The sequence below is a fragment of the Coffea eugenioides genome, chromosome 11 (assembly GCF_003713205.1).
Source record: "Coffea eugenioides isolate CCC68of chromosome 11, Ceug_1.0, whole genome shotgun sequence".
Lineage (NCBI taxonomy): Eukaryota > Viridiplantae > Streptophyta > Magnoliopsida > Gentianales > Rubiaceae > Coffea > Coffea eugenioides.
Window position 1 is genome coordinate 42,597,509 of NC_040045.1, and position 17,327 is coordinate 42,614,835.

The following is a 17,327-nucleotide window of genomic DNA, read 5'->3' on the forward strand; positions in this document are numbered from 1 at the left end:
AAGTCAAGGTAGAAGGTCAAGAATTCAAACCTTATCTCCCACCAACCATTATTTATAGCTTCTCACTCTCCCTCTCTTTAAATTAGGCTAGAATAGGTTATACAAACAGTTATCGTTGCTCTTAAAAAAAAAAGAAAAGAAAAGGGCATAGCCGTGTAGTATTCAAGATTTATGGTAATTTCACACACATGATACTTGCATATATTAAAAAATTTCAAGTCATGATAAGTCTGGAATTTGGATTAAAATTTCTTTGACTGTTGGAACCAAATTAAAGATGAATGTGACAAGTGCAGGATGTTCGGGCACTCTCACATATGCATATAACCATTTCACGGTCTTATTTGAATTGTGAAACTTAAAGTGATTTTTGAGTAAGAATCTGATTGATTTCATGCTTGCTGTGATTAATTCCAGAATTGGTTAAAAATACTTTTCCTAGCATCTTTCTGCACTCGAATTCTCAAGAAAATAGCCAACGCCAATTCTCCTTTGCACCCTATGAATACATTGCTAATTAGAGTACAAAAATGCACTAATAGAGCTTGATAAACGACAACAACATTGATAGCAGTCTAAATATTGCAAAACATGCATTGAATAAAACTCTGGATGTAGAACGGAGAGATTCAATCTCACTGTGAAGAATAACAAGCTGTATGGATCTCTGGGCATTTGCTCCGCACAATTGTTAATGTACTGATCATCATTAGAAATACAGGTTGCCGTTTTGACCAAAATAATAATAATAATAATAATAATAATAATAATGAGTAAGCTAACCATCTTTGGAAGGGAATTAAAGGAAAGAAAACTACAACATTCATCAGTCTGATTAAAAGAATTTGCTGTAATATAATTTCAACTCTCATATATGTTGCGAATCCGCTTCAAATGCATCCTTTGGCAGCCCAAGCGTTTCCTGCTGACAAAGTGCCCTTAACATTAACCGTGCATCATTGCAAACTGAAAGCAGAAGACAAGACTTGGGAGCTGGGGACAGGAGATGAGACAACGGATACCAACTCCCTAGTTTAAGCCTGGTAATCAGATTCTAGTTCTTCAACAGTCTTCATACAAAAGTCAGGCCCCCCCCAACTCCAAACAATGGCAAGTGCTTGCGACTAGCTGGTACAATCATCTTTAGTCTCCAGAGTGTTAAATACTATATTGCTCAGCACAAGAGACCAGCAAGTACAATCATCTTTGATGCAATTATAGTGAAATGTGACTCATCCATCATGTACTGGCTAAAACTTTCGGTACTCTGTCCGGAGATGTCAAAAAATATTTCATCCCACCATACAACATAAAACCAATGACACCAAGCGTAATGGGTATCGTCAAAATGAAAAGTTTCTTGGTCTCCTTGACTCTATGGTTGGACCTGGGTTTAGATGGAGCAGAAGACCTCAATAACGGATTTTTCATGAATGAGGAATACAAATTGATATCCTCTCTTGTAAGAGCTGGTTTTAGGGAATTCCTGACTGTTTGGAAATGCCGACTACAAACAAGAGTGGCCGATATATCTTCCCTCAAAGCTACAATTCCAGCCTCTTTGCAGAGCCCCTCCAGTTCAGCCCCAGTGAAGAGCTCCGTATCTGCTGCTATCTGTCCCAAATCAACATCAGGATCCACTTTCATACCACGTGTATGAACTCGAAGAATTTCATACCGAGCTTCCAGATCAGGTGGTGGGACATAAAGCACCTACAACAATTATCCAAATTAGCCACTCATCAGCATTACTCCTATCAACAAGTTACTTGAGTCCCTGCGTTATGTAACATCAGACCATTCATACTGATATTTATACACCATCAGCACAAGTGCTCCATGAAGTAATTATGAAAATTTACAAATCAAGACAGACATGTGCTGCATGAAAACAGCAACTTTCCACTTGGACACGAGTCTTTCAAACAAAGCCTGGTTCCTCCTATTCTATCTCAGTAACACAAAAAAAAAGACAATTTCAACCCCTAACTCATGATATGATAACAGACTCGTTAGGAGCTATAAGTAAAGCTATCTTACTTTTCTCTGAAGGATAAGGAGAGGCACAAAGAACAACATAGAGAATATGCAACAGCCAAAGCAAAATATAAAGGTTCAGAAAATGTGCATGTTTTTCCACCTTTTGGATAATAAAAACACAGTAATAGCTCATTTCTATTAAGAAACTTTACTAGATCAAAGCGTCCAGGTCGCATAAGTGCAGCATCAATTGCATGAGGACGGTTTGTAGCAGCTAAAACAAGAATGCCCTGAGAAAATAAATTAGCAGTCACGCCAGAAAATATTAACACCTCAACTCTAAAGCCGAAGAGTAATAATGGTCGTGCTCACTTTTGCCTGCTCTAAACCATCCATTTCTGTTAGTAGAGTAGATAAAAGTCTCTCACCCACTGTAGTGCTGCCACTTGAACTTCCTCCTCTGTAATTAAAGGAAAAATGGTACAAGAAATCAAAATGGACTCGAAAAGTTAAAAGTGTGAATGCATGTGTATGACTCCAACTTTAGTGGTGTCTCACCCCAACTCTAAGGATATCTCCCGTAAAGGAAAAGGAACTATAGTCTCAGAAAGGAAGAGCTAACTACAACAATAAGAATATTAAAAAAACTTTCTCCATCTGTCTAAATGTCCAAGTGAAACTACATATAGTAGCATACCATATACTATATGTCATACACGTGACCTATATCTATCACCTATAAATGCCTAGCATGCAATTGACTAACTGACAATCCACAATATCATTGCATGGAAAGTGACATTAAACAATTAGATTTACATAGTTTCCCATTTTGAGTCATTACACAAGCTAAGCAGTATAAGGTAGAATGCCAAACAAGAAAAGGATTCCAAGAGGAAACTTAAGCAGACTAAATCCAAAAGCATACAAGCAAACACTTCTAACTATTACGCAATGAAAATTGGAAGAAATTTCTCAATAGTGGACCAGGTCAACAAATCATTTGTATTTGAAACCAACTCTGAAAGAACTTGAAGAACTTCCAAATGATGCTTTTATGTCTTCATAGAGGAAGGGTTAATTTATATCAGGACACGGTATCTTCAAGCTTCAAATAACTACTTACTGGCCTTCTTGACTTAAAACCATATGTTTGAACACAATAAAAAAAGGTGTCAAAGCGATTGACAGATTTCTTTCAAGAACCATAAAGCAAGAGAAGTGTTATTTGTCAGCAGGTGCAAAAAACCATTTAAGGGACCAATGATCAAACAGTGCAGGCATCAGAAGCATCAGTTGGTATACATGCAAGTTTGAATACACTGTTCAGGCATGCAACTTCAACAAGCACTAGTTCAAACTCAAGAAAACCACAACATATGGTAACAGCTTACACCTGGTTGAAGTATGATAAAATGCTAAAGAATTGAGTTTAAGCTAGCACATGCGATCTGTGTCCCTGATACAAAAAAGTTTGTTGCAAAAAGAAAAAGCTGTAAACAAAAACAATATTTACCGTCTTGCAGCAACAACATCAGCTTCGTCGAAAAAAATTATACTAGGAGCTGCAAGACGAGCCCTCCGAAATGTATTACGCAACAAAGCTTCGCCTTCACCAACATACATAGAAAAGAGTTCTGCACCACTGAAAAACTAATGTAAATTTCCACCCCAGTGCAATTGCAATTATGTTGCCGACATTCAGATATCAAGAATGATCATAGGAAGCTCACTCTTCTATATTGGTTGTTAAGCTTAAACAATGAGAAGACACGATATCTATTAGATTGATAATCAATATATACTGCCTTTCTCTTTTTCCAATAAGGACCAAATGGAGCCATTCTCAACATACCAAAGGCCTACTAGAACACCACTATTGCTAACTTACTCGCTTTTCGATCATAATTGATAAATTGTGATTAAATAAGGAAGTGAACACACACACACACAAAAAAAAAGACAAACAGCAGTGGCATGATTGGTGAGAAGAAATATGAATAGAAGTCAGTTCTAACGCCTGTATGCATCTAGTGGTAGACAACCAAGTAAAAGTTTTTCCAGCTTACTCATCCCACGAATGCAGGATCTTACAGATGCAATAATGCTTCATGAAACAGATAGTTTTAACTTGCAAATCATGAAAGCAACATGCACTGCTGAGTTCAGAATGGAAACATTATCATAGCAGGAGTTCATCCAGCCTCTTCGGAATATAAAAAATTAAAGCAAAATATACAAAAAAGAAAGAAAGAAATAAAGAAAACTAGTGGAAAAAGAGCTGGGTACATCTAAGAATATGCACTTTTCCTCAACTATCATTTGATCTCAATTTTTTTTTCGGGAAGTGGTATAGAAAATTAATGATGGACTAACCTCAATGAAAAGAATGATGCTTGGGCTGCATGACCAGCAGCTTTAGCAAGTGTTGTTTTTGAACAACCTGGAGGACCATGAAGAAGGATTCCTCGAATAGGGGACACCCCGAGCCGTGAAAAAGCTGAAGAGTGTTTCAAGGGCCACTCAACAGCTTGCTGAAGCTTTTTCTGTTTTATGCAGTAGACTTGTAAGATACTTACACTTATGGTTGTAAACTTGAAAAGTAGTGCAACAGCAACAGACCTTTAACTCATATAGACCACCAATGTCTTCCCAAGAAACCTTTGGGATTTCAACTGTAACACCTCTTGTTATACTCGGCCCAACAATTGACCTAGCATGTTTAAAATCATCCACTGTTATGTTACATATTTTGCCTCCAAGATCTCCATCTGAAGATTTTCTAAGTGCAGAAAGAGCAGCCTCACGACACAAAGCTTCTAAATCTGCTCCAACATAACCATTGCACGCAGCAGCCAAGGATTGCAAGTTGACATCGGGATCCAAAGAAAGCCTCTTTGTGTAGAGCTGAGAGAGAGACAGAGAGAGAGATGAAGTGTAATCCTTTAGAGATGCACAAGGTAAACATCTAACCTATTAGCCCATATTCCAACGCTCCCACATGTGAGTGGCCCCGACAAAGGCCATTTAAAAGATAGTATCCGAAAATCCCGAGCAGACCTTGAGAATTTGAAAGCGTTCAGCTTCACTAGGTGTTGTGACTTCAATCTCTGTGTCAAAACGCCCAGACCTTCTAAGCGCGGGATCAATTGCATCCACTCTGAATACAGAGGACTGTCAAATACTTAGAAACAGTTTTGTACTCAGTACAGAAAAAAAGGAAAGTAGGCAGGTCTCAGATAGACCAGAGATAAAGAAAATCTTTGAAGTTACTAGCTTTGAATAATCCTTTCTCGCTTAAGTAAAAATTAATCCTCATTTTCTGCCTTAACGCACTCTAAAACAATGTTTAAAAGTGTAGCAAATATAGGACATTAATTTGGCAAACAAAAATATGTGAAATTGATTGCAATCGGTAATCAATGAGAATCTGATCAGCTAAAAATAGTTCTTTTTTTAATCGTTTCTGCAGATCTATCAGGTGAATGAACCCAGTTTCTGAAGAATAAACCATCATAAAATGAAAAAATCCACATATCTTTCAGACATGGTTGAGAAATACCTATTAGTTGATGCAACCACAACCACATGAGATGTAGACGTCGAGGAAGATTTATTAGAGTCCATCAGCATAAAGAGCTGAGAGGCTAAACGAATGTCTTGTTCCCTTCTGCAATTGTAACATTCTATTAGCATCTTTTAAAAGAATCTTGTCCCATCCAGGAAATCTTTGAACAGGAATAGAGGATCTTTCCCATCAACATCTCTACCTGGAATCTCTTCGAGGACAGATAGCATCAATTTCATCTATAAAAATGACTGAAGGTTTCCCTAATTTTGCATGAGATGATGCTTCAGCAAAAGCCTCCCTCAAAATTCTCTCACTTTCTCCAGCATGTGCTCTATGAACAGAGTGTGGGCTGCAAAGGCAACAAGTAAGACTACGAGTAACAACAAGATAAACAAATAGAATTTTAGGAACCTTCTCAAAACCTTAGGTAATGAAACAGCTACATTTAGTTTCTTAAGTACCATGAAATTGTAAAGCTAAATTGATATTTTCCTTTGCTCCATGAAGCTCGCATACCATGTAAAATTTTGCAGTACACAAGAGCGGATGCCAGTTGGAAGTACACATAAACCCTACCCTTCTACGTACCACACCCCACACATAGAAATGAGATGTTTCACATACAAATTGGAAAAACTACAATTTGCACCTCACACTATCCAAAAAAGAACCTCGGAAAAACTCTCAAGTTGTCACCTGCCCCATTACATATATGCTTCACATCTGCCCCCTCCACACCACCGCCCCCCCAGCCCAAGAAAAAAGAACAGGAAAAAAGCAACAATGTTTTGCCGTACCATACATGCAGCTTAACAACATTATTTTCGTCAATTCAACATCTAAATGTTCCCTCATGAGAATGGCTCGTTATATCAAACAACGTATCAACCCAATCCTCCAACTGACTTTTAGTAACTGCATCAACATCTTACCTTAAACACAGCACTCTTAAAGCTTCATATTACAAAAACAACCCCTTTTACTATTTAAAGAAGATACTGATCTACAAAAACACAAAAGAAAAGAGAGACTATAAGCTATTTAAAACCATAGACAAGATACTTGAGTACCTAAGAACTATCAAATGGGCACCACATTCACGAACTACTGCTCGAACCAAGCTCGTCTACAATCATTCCAACACAATCAACAAGTAGTTAGATAACTTAAGAAAAACAAATTTTTTGGACAAAAATTTTAATAAAAAAAAGAAATCTTTTTCTCTTTTATTTCGAAGAAATTTAAGTGCAATTAGTTGGGAGTACCTTTCCAGTGCCAGGAGGGCCGTAGAGCAGCAAACCCCGAGGCCACTAAAGCAATAAATGTAAATTCCATTTTTTTGTAGGATAAAGATCATAAGCCATAGAAATTCAGTAAGACTGATAAAAAGGATGAGAAAGAAAATATCAAAGGCAAAATTGGAGTGCAGCAGCAATTTTACTTTAAGGCCGAGTTTCCGAGACTCGCGAGAGTAGAGGAGAGGGGAGGTTATCAGTTCTCTCAGAGCTCGTAGAGCTTCCCAATTACCGGCGACCGCTTCCTCGGCTCTCCACTGGCCGCCGTTGGTGAGGGTGCTGCTGCTACTACTGGTTTCCATGTCTCTCCTTGCGCTTCTTCTGTTGGAACAGTTGCTGGTTTGCATTAAAGAAGAAAACTGAACAGTCCTGGTCAAATTGTAGTCAATGCTCATAGATTTTACTTGCCGCTTTGTAAAACGACGACGTTAGAGATGGGAGATATATAGAGTGAGAGATAAACTAGCCTACTCGATATAGATATAGATATAGAGCTGAGAGATGAGCTAACCTACTCGACACTCGACGACTCGTGATTAATTGCTGATTCATATCCTTTTCTTTTGGAAATGACAAGCTTCTAAAGTGCAACGATGCCTTCACACCAGTGGTCCGGTCCAGATCAAATCTGCCGAAAGCCCTTGGTCGCTTCCTTCCTCGAGTGAGAGAGTTTCTAAAGTAATCAGATGATTCCCAGTTTAACCACACACTTTTTTGTTTGCAACCTTCTTATTTTCATTTGGATTCCTTTGCGTCTGAGATATTTTGCATTTGTTCCATTTTCGGTATCAATACTACTTACTGGTCAGGGACGGTTTTTAGAGTTTTACCTAGAAGAAGAGTTTGAATTCTGAACCTAACAGTTGAGGATACGAAGGACGATACGTGGAAGGAAAAAAAAAAAATCAAAAAATTATACTGAAGAGAAGTCTTTTTTTTGACTAAATTAATAAGATTTGAAACCAATTAAATGGTTATGATTGACCACCCGCAGGACATATAAAATCTCTAATTAAGGGGAAGGGTTTGTTGTAAATTTTTTTCATGCTCTCCCAGTGGGATGGGAGGTAGAATTTGTTCCTTGGGATAATTGACACGCAGGAATTTGGTATGGGAATAAATGAGACATCTTGATCGCTGAAAATAGTAGTGTATTGGCAAATTTGATTAGTTTAGGATGCAAACAACAATGGAGCTGCTATACTTTATATTATTGTTAACTCGCATCTGAAGACTTTAAGCAGTTTGATGATCCATTTTTCTTAAATCAGTAATAGTCAAATTGGAAAAAAAAAAAAAAAAAAGAGAAAGGAAATTCGTGATCCTGTTGACATTCAAGATTATCAGGATCAACCCAGTATGCATGATGACTCGTTAATTAACCTACTCGATACTCGATTCAACTTGATAAAGAGCTCATTCGAGTTTGATTCGCTAATTAGTCAAGTTAAACTTGAACAAGATTTTGGGTTTGTACTCGATAACTTTTGCTAATTAGTCAAATCAAATTTGAACAGTTTTTTGTGTTTGTATTAGATAACTTTCAAGTTTGGTTCGCTAATTAACCAAACCAAACTTAAACAGGTTTTTGTGTTTGTGTTCGATAACTTTCAAGTTCAATAAGAAACTCGTTCAAACTAGATTTAACGCTAAAATTCAGGTTTGAACACTAGAATGTTCGATTTGATTAGACTTATTTATATATCTTTTATAATATAAATATAGTAGTACCTACTGCCCTGGTTGTGTGTGAAGAAATGCTTATCGGAAATTGGAAATTATGGAACTTTTTGGTCTTAACACTGTATTATTGTTTTTACCTTACTTAATGTCTTCTGACATTCTAAAATCCAAATTACAAGATTGTTATTGGGACAAAATTGATAAAATTAATTATAAACAAAACAATGTTTCGAAGTATTAGTTAATTTTATAATTTCCTTTTTATTTGCCACACAGAAAAAGAATGTCAAAAGTTTATATAGTTTCGAGTATTAAGCTTTTCCAATACTGAGTAGTGAGTGAGAGACAAATTTCAACATGCATCAGAAAGTATCTGAATCTCTGGTGTATTAATAGCACTTGACAACTTGCTGCTATCCAAGAGGCAATATGTTGTGTTGAGGAGGTAATGGCAAATGCCCTTCACCTACTCTACCGGTCCACTTCCTAGCTTTCTCTTCCTCCTTCACCCGAATGCTGTCCCAACATCAAGTAAAAGCTACAGTTCCTATCAAAAGCACCTATATAATTTACTGTTCTTAGTCTTACAGTATTTAATTATGCATTTAATTGATATTATCATGGTTGCAACTTTAATGGCAATTCATCTTTATGATTTATGAATGTGTATTAGGCCTCTGTACAGAATTCTGGGATGGATTGGATGGTATCGAAGAAGAGTGTAAGTGAAAGGTTCGAGTTCGAAATCTTCCACTTTCTCTAAAACAAAACAAAAAGGTCACAGGTATTAAAATTATCCACTACTGATTATTCATTAAATAAAGAGATGAATTTCAACGTAGCACACTGTTTTGGGGCAAATTACCTTTTGACACAATGAACAGCAATTGCTACCTACAAGTGAAAGTGTAAACAATTATAGCATCAAATAAATCAGCTGGAAGTATCAATAACATATACTACACTACTAGTACAAAAATCTAGTAGTAGTATTACATTGGCTGGATTTTGTGACATCGCAGCTGATCAAATTATTTTCGTCAGTATCAGTAAAGCCCCCGGGACAAAGCTTTTCCATTGGTCAGCTTTCATGTAATTTAGGTAAGAAATTTGAAGAGCCATATATGTCCACACTGCCAGCAGATGCTTGATTGGCAGCACGATTACTTCCAAAGTTTTTCCGATTTGATTCTCTCGCAATTCGAGTACCAAACTGAGCACATAAGATGAAGAATTAGAAAGAAAGTATATACACTAAGGAGATCGCTCTCTTCTACAAGATTGTTTTTCTTTTGGTACTCATGTTTCCTTTTCTTTATTCGTTTGGCCCATTTAACTCTAATTTGTCTCAGCAAGACAAATGCTCAAAAACTCTCAGAAACAGTCTTCGGTGAGTAAACAAGCGAAAGAATACCTGAATTGCTCTTTTGGGCAGAACAGCTGCTCCAGATAAGCCAAGCAATTGTGCAACCTTCAGAGGAGAAGGCACAAAACCATAAGGCCAATTGATACTTGCACGGAGAAAGCAAACCAATAGACAGGAAAACTTGCAACCCGTGGCGTTAGAATTTAGGATATCATGAAAACTTGCTGTCAAACATGCCTATACAATAGCCCATTACTAGAAACTGCCAATGAATGTTACTCATTTGACATCAAGATCACTTCTTAATGAATTTGATTGTGCTGCATGATTAACAAAAAGGTAGGGAAACATTTGTGATTATTGGTAGTAAGCATCCGAGCAATCAAATTGGTATGGGCAATACCATGCACTAACTGAACATTGATTCTATGTCAGAATTTTTCTTCCCAAGACTGCAATTGACTATTCAATATAACTGAATCCACATGTCAAAACGAAAAGCAAGCATACCTCTCTCAATATCTTCTTATCACCTATACCATTAGGTTGGTCGAGGTCTGCAATCTCCCAGAGAGGAATATCAAGAAGAGTTCGTATGACATCCTCATCCAAGAAAGGAAATCTAGCCTAAGCCCAAACCAAATTTATCAGCTTGATGAACAAGTCAAAAAAAAGCATACTTGTTTGAATCATCAAGATACCTCTTTGCCATTATCAGCAATGCACCTGTCATCTCTCCCGAGGTTTCTCTTCCAAATTCTCTGCATATCTAACTTCATTTCTTCATGCAGGGCAAGCCAACTGGTAACAGATGAAGCATCCATGTTAAACAACATTTCATCACCAAAAGTTAGCCTAGAGAAACAACATGCAGCTAGCTAAGGATGGAATGGTGAAATGCAAGAAATATGAAAAATCTCCATCTGTTTTTGTCCTTCAATGAGAATATGGTGTATGCCAATATATTTATATGTATAAGCACTGCAGTTGAGAAATAATATAATTGTCTATTATTACATGCATCAATGAAATTCAGGCCAATTAGCATAAAAAAACAGCCTTTTAACTAAAATAATTTGCCCTTATGAATTTAACACCTGCAAATCATGTAGGAGGAGAAGAAAACCACACCTTCCATTTCTAAATTTTGTTTTGTACCGACCATATCCAGCACACTGTTCATCTGCACCAGAACCAACCAGTAGTATCCTGGCCTCAGACTTATACTTGATCTGTTGGCCAGAAAGGCTCCACTCATAAATCCATCCTTCACCACCAGCTGCCAACCACAACGCTAAACCAATATTGAGGTCCTGAAACAATCAGAAAAAATGAACAATTTAGATCTGAAAGGAGAATACGGCATCAAAATGATGGTTCCCTCCTTTATTTTTCTTTTCTTTTCTTTTCATTTTTTATTGGTTGTTTCTCTTTTCTCCACAGGATCTGGTATTTCTAGGGTAAAGCAAGAATTATATAATTCTATCTAGGAACGTGCCTGGGCCACCCAACGACTACACCCCCAAACCTAAATGTGTAAAAAATTATCAAGAATGACAAAACACCAAAAGCATCACAAAAGAGAATAGTAATGAGCTTGAATTCGAAGATCACCATATAAGTCTTTGAAGGAGATATTAGTGACAAGACATGCTTCATCTCAGAAGTCAACTTCATTAAATCAGCATCAATCTCTACAAGTTTCCATCTGCATGCAATTATGTTGATAAGTGCAGCCCAATGTGAATGCATGACAAAGCAAAGACCAATAATGTAAGCAGGGAAAATATTATATGGAAGATTCAATCACAAATGCAGACTATATGAACTTAATTTAGCTGAAAAAGCTATCCACATAAGCATACACTCGAACTGCGAAAAATGACTCGTGCCCATAATTGCAATGTTTTTCTCACCGTCAAAATAACTAAAGCAGAAGCTCCAAGTTTTTCTCCTTTGAAGTTTAACTGCCAAAGTCCATTTTGCATTTTCTCTGAATCATTTTTCAAACTCTTCAATTATATAAAATCCATCTTGACATATAGCATAACATAAACATTCATTTCTTTTCAAAAAGTTAAAAAAAAATATATGGCAGCATTCTGCACCTTCTTGAGGGCGCAATTTTTTGAAGTTCCTTCAGACCTGCCCGTGCAGAGATTCTATCAGGAGCAGACAGACCATCAAAGCTCACATTAAGCAAATCAATTTCATCTGCAATCCAATTCCCAGTTCAGAAAGATGGTAAGCTTACAGGAAACTTGGTGACTGAGAAAGAAGGAGGCAAGAAAAGGCTCCGACAGTTAGAGATCATAATATATTTAGTTCCTACCTTCCACCAGTTTTTGTTTCTTTGTCTTTCTTGTTCGTTTCCCCTTCTTACTTTAAAGATTTTATTGATTATTTATCTTTTAGGTAGAACAACTATTGTCTTCAAAGGAATGAAGCAAAGCATGTAAAGCCACGCTTACATTCGGGATCAAGGCATTGATGAAGTAGTGCTGAAAGAATCATACTATCTAGTCCACCAGAAAAAAGCACTGCAACTGGAGCATATCCTTTGTGTCCATGAACAAGGGAAACTGTCTACAACGTTTACCCCAAGAATATTAGATACAAAAATAGGGGGAAATCCAATAAATAAAAAGAGAAAGAAAGCTCAAGTATTTCAACTACAAGGGCACGGACACATTTTTTTCGTGATAAACATTTGTTACACTATTCCCTCCCATTTCCATTCTATAATATAAACAGAGTGCACTTTAGACAGGATAACAGGCACTTTGTATAACAGAAAAATTGCTAGAATTCAATCCCCAAAACTTGAAATTCAAAACGAAATATCATAAAGAATGGAATGTAGTTACAAAAATTACTTCCTCCACATCCTATTAATGGAATACATTTCACTTCTATGGATATCAGAAGCAGAAATCTCAGATCAATCAACCTCATACCTCGTAAATTCTGCTTAACACAGTTCGCCGCATCACAGCCTCCCTCAAAGCAGTCAGGACCTTATGCGATGGCTCTAAAGGTGCTGCATCCAGAGATAAAAGCAACAATCAATATCAAGTTCAACTATAAGAGGTTTCTTATCATGAAGACTTTAGGTCCTTGACATTCTTCACAATTCAAATAAAACAGAACACTTTTATAAGCCAGAAAAAATAGCATATCATACTATGTGAACTATTGCAGCAAATATTCAGTGCAATATCATGTGATTTTGACATAACTGAGATCACAAAAAAATTGAAGCTGAATGACATGCCTTCATTGCTCGTACCTTTTTCACGCAACATAGATAATTCTCCTGCCTCTGGTTGGACAGAAGCTCTTTCCCAGTGAATAAGTTCTTCAACACTGGAGTCAGTCCAATTGTGCTTTTTCAATTCACCAACAAGACATCCATCTATTCTTGAACAGCTGATGGATATACTATAAATGCCACATGGAAGTTCTTCCCAGAAGTTCAGTTGGCCCATTGCTTTTGACTCTTCAAAATCTGCAACTGAATTTTAATTGAATAAATAGAGGTTGTTCATAGATGACAAAATCTAAATAGAACCTGCATAGAAAACCTTAGCATTAAGACATCTATGATGAAGTATCAAAGAACTAGTATTACCATGTAGACGAGATCTATGTTCAAACGAGATTTATCCCTATTCACCTTCAGATTACAAACCCTGGAACCTAATATACATTACGAATTGGTCATGGGATGGAAACTGGGACCTCAAAAAAATAACCACGCTGAACTTGTGGACCCATTGTAGTAAAACATCAAAGCTAATGAACTTATTTATGCACTATAAATTATGACAATGGCAAAAACTATTTGTAAATGCACAAACCAACCATTCTAAGCAGTTTATTGCAGAGAGAAGTTTCAGAAAACCAATCACTCAGTCCATCACATATAAGCATACAAAGATACTTCCATTGAATATTTTAGTTTCCATCACACACTCATCGACTTTAGAACCATTTTACAGCTTGAATTGCAAAATTATATTAGGAAGCACAGTAAAAGACGAGAACAAAATACCAGAACTTTCAAATTCAGAAGAAAGAGGTGAGACAGAAGCTAATAGAAGACGTGAGTCCTGTGGTGTTGGCCAGTGGACAAGGAGGCTTCGTCTTCCAAATGCATCTCGCCCAAACCACAAGGTTTTGGAACTATTCTGTATACCCAGCAAAGGTAAAACTTCAGAAATCATAGTCTCCAAAAGGCATTGTGCATCATCTGATACTTTTGTAACAGAAAACTTACCAATTAGAGTTACCTGCCAATAAATCAAAGCCCATGGCCCCTTGATTCTGGAGAGAACTTGAGGAACAGAAGTTTCCCCTTCTTTACAAGAATGATGTTTTGAATTTTGGTCATGGGAGATACAAGAGCAGCACTGACCTAGATATTGCATCAGAAGCTCTGAATCATTGCTCTCACGGCTAATATAGATCCCTCCAAATATTTCTCCTGAAGAAATTACAGCAACATTAACAACATATAAACATCATATCATCCGTGTCCAAACCTCAGTAGAGATCCTTCAACAGGATGTAGAGAAACGATGAGTTTCTCTAGTTTAAACAAAAGATCAAGGATTAGAAGCCAACTTTGGTCCACCACAAATTTATATATTTTTTTTTGTAATCCTGCTGTTTAGGAACTAATGTATACTAGACCATCAAATAAGGTTGTAGATCAAATTCACTTTTCACCAGTTTTTGCATTCATGTAATCCCACAGGTTGTTATATAGTTATCAGGCCAATATCTTTAAGACTGAATAGTAAACAAATGCCACGACACACAGACTATTGTTTATTTATCGTACCATTATAGACAAGAATATTCCCAGACAAATCCACCAATGGCTGAACAACTGGCTTTGTTCCTCTTAATTGTAACGTAGCACCAACAAAGTGTAGTTGTCCAAAAGATTCGTGGTTAAAACCATTTGCTCTCCGACTAGATGCTTCACTTTCCAAAAGGAGGTAACCAGAAGATGTTCTAAAATGATGTGAAGCTTCACCCTCACCCAACTCAACCAACAACATATCCTGCTCCACTCCAACAGCAAAAGATTGTTTGAAACTAATGAAAACATTCTTGCTCCCTATGTTGTCAGGACCTCTTCTATGCAGGGCTACTTTTATATCATCTATATGAAACAACATCTGAAGGCCAAAATTAACGTTAGATGCCAAACATATGGAATAGACAAATGACAATGATGACCCATTCATTACGTTCTTTTAGCAACTGCACAAAAATGCTCACACTAAAAGGTGTCCAGAATCCTCGTTGTAAAAGAGGCTTCACCAATATACAAACAATAAGAGGAGCACTTCATAAATGCAGATAGTCACTCGCTTTAGATTGTGTTCACCACAGAATTTTCATTTTTTAAATCAATTCGTCTTGTATTTTTGTCAAATTCCTTCTTGCCTTCCTCTTCCAATAACCTTGCACATTCTATCCATGTTGATGCAGATTAAAGCTATAAACCGAGCATTTTCCTCATTTCCCATATTTAATTGCTTACCGCAGCATATATCAGCTCTAAGGTAAAATAATAGTAATAAAGATCACATTTTTATGGCAAAGAGCAGCAATTTTATACAAAGTGGTGATAACCCTTTCCTAGTTTTTAAGGCAGAGCACAGTAAATATCAACATGCTAATATCACAATATACATTATAATCTTAAAAATATGATCTTTATTATCAATCCAACCAATTAAACTTGAATTAGGACGGATTAAAAACCAAAAAGCCAAAAAAAAAAAAAAAGAAGGGAAACTGACGAAAATACATGAAGGGTCCCAGATATAATACCTGTTCTGGAGGTTGAGAATGTGGAGAGACATATTCAGGAATTAAATTTGATAAATCTATTCGAATCCCAGATACAATCAGAGCTATTCCACACATCTTCTCACACTGTCTCCCTCTTTGCTTTGTTTTGATTAAACCCTAAACCCCCGTGCAAAAATTCGGAGCTCAACTCCAAGGATGAGGAGGAAGAAACGAAACGACAGAGCATCGGTGTAAAAGTTCAATTTACTATAGCACCCTCAGGTTGATCAAATTTGGTTTATTTCCATTTTTAAATCAGAATTTAAGTTGGGCTCAAGTTCTTGATTCAAGCTTAAACAAACTTTTGTTTTAGTCAAACCTTGACAAAGGCCAAATTTGCTTGTAGAGGGGTACAATGAAGAGTGTTAAAAATTTTACAAGAAATTCAATTCATGCTTAATTCGATGAGTTACCGAACTAATCTTCAAAGCTGTTATTCTTCTCGAGCACATTTTGATGATTTTAGCTGTTTGCACCCAAAATAATTTGGCAAAATCCAAGTTCCGTGTTCAAGCCAAATTTTCCATTCATTCAATTGAAAACTTGGCCAATATTGATATGTTTGGATAGACATTATTTACCTAAATATTATTTGTTTGCATCACAAATACATTTTTCAGTATATATTTTTATCTTTTCAATAATCTTTTTATCCTACATATATCACATCGTAAAAAATATTCTAAATAATATTTCAAATAATCTCCAATCCAAATGCACTTTAATTGCAATATGACCCCAATTAATTGATATGGGGCAGAAAATTAGACAAATGATGAGCATTAGTTGTACATTTTGAAGGAATATTTGCATTTCCTACTCTTTTTGTGGATTTAATTGTAGAGCTATTGAGTTATGATAGTTGTAAGCTTATGAATTAGTTGTTTAATGACTGTATTACTATCACAATTGTAGACTCATTGTAATCTCATCAAGGCTGGAAAAGATAGTGCATGGATGACACAATATGAAAGTCTTCCATTTTTTTGTATTTTATCCTTTAAACATTAGGCAAATCACATGAAATTTTCTGGTATTTTCTCCTTTAAACATCCGTCACAACATTACTAATGAAATCCTTACATTACAGGGCACAACATAGTCTAGCAGTACAGAAAGGCACGGATATCTCGGAATGCCCCCTGCAGCGAGCAGGACAGCAAATTGACTAACCGCGCTCCTCCTTTTCTTGGAGATCATTCTAATTCCTCATTAATGTACGCAATTGCTTCAAGATAGCCCCCAGTCTTCACTCTTCCGTGCATGCATGTTTATCAACAATTGCTGCTGATCAATCAAGTCATGATGAATATACATCGAATTTTACAGGCTCGTGGGATTGACATGAGGGGAGCAAAGCCAAATGAAAATACTTGCTCTAGGTTGTTTAAGGATAAGCAGGTTCGAACCAGTGACTTTCATCACGTCAAGGCGATACTTTAGTCTCGAATTATATCTTTTTTCCGCCCGCATCAATAAATAGAATTGACTAATCACAAGTCAAATGATCGAAAAATTCAACGCCGCTATTCTTAAATAATTTGGAGTCGGTCCTTTCCTT

General features: G+C 36.5%; 2 protein-coding genes across 7 annotated transcripts; both read right to left on the reverse strand.

Annotated features, from left to right (window-relative positions):
* Positions 1-641: 641 nt before the first annotated feature.
* LOC113754410 (cell division control protein 48 homolog B) lies at positions 642-7,621 on the reverse strand. Of its 6 annotated transcripts, none has more exons than XM_027298814.1 (13): positions 7,358-7,610; positions 6,993-7,167; positions 6,817-6,861; positions 6,622-6,677; positions 5,751-5,900; positions 5,543-5,650; positions 5,041-5,140; positions 4,603-4,887; positions 4,357-4,526; positions 3,497-3,625; positions 2,353-2,440; positions 2,193-2,270; positions 642-1,713 (listed from the first exon to the last, which is right to left on the reverse strand). In XM_027298814.1, exons 1-13 carry the CDS (start codon positions 7,396-7,398, stop codon positions 1,240-1,242), a joined length of 1,899 nt encoding a protein of 632 aa, XP_027154615.1. In that variant the 5' UTR covers positions 7,399-7,610; the 3' UTR covers positions 642-1,239. The 6 variants fall into 6 exon arrangements, with proteins under 6 accessions (XP_027154615.1, XP_027154614.1, XP_027154613.1 ...); XM_027298813.1 differs by having other exon boundaries at positions 6,993-7,182; XM_027298812.1 differs by having other exon boundaries at positions 6,993-7,215.
* Positions 7,622-9,361: 1,740 nt separating this feature from the next.
* On the reverse strand, positions 9,362-15,886 carry LOC113751393 (asparagine synthetase domain-containing protein 1). The gene is made up of 14 exons (XM_027295401.1): positions 15,746-15,886; positions 14,742-15,084; positions 14,188-14,381; positions 13,950-14,085; positions 13,185-13,403; positions 12,853-12,935; positions 12,367-12,481; positions 12,004-12,109; positions 11,510-11,603; positions 11,027-11,208; positions 10,597-10,696; positions 10,406-10,522; positions 9,944-10,000; positions 9,362-9,742 (listed from the first exon to the last, which is right to left on the reverse strand). Exons 1-14 carry the CDS (start codon positions 15,839-15,841, stop codon positions 9,611-9,613), a joined length of 1,974 nt encoding a protein of 657 aa, XP_027151202.1. The 5' UTR covers positions 15,842-15,886; the 3' UTR covers positions 9,362-9,610.
* Between the last annotated feature and the right edge of the window lie 1,441 nt (positions 15,887-17,327).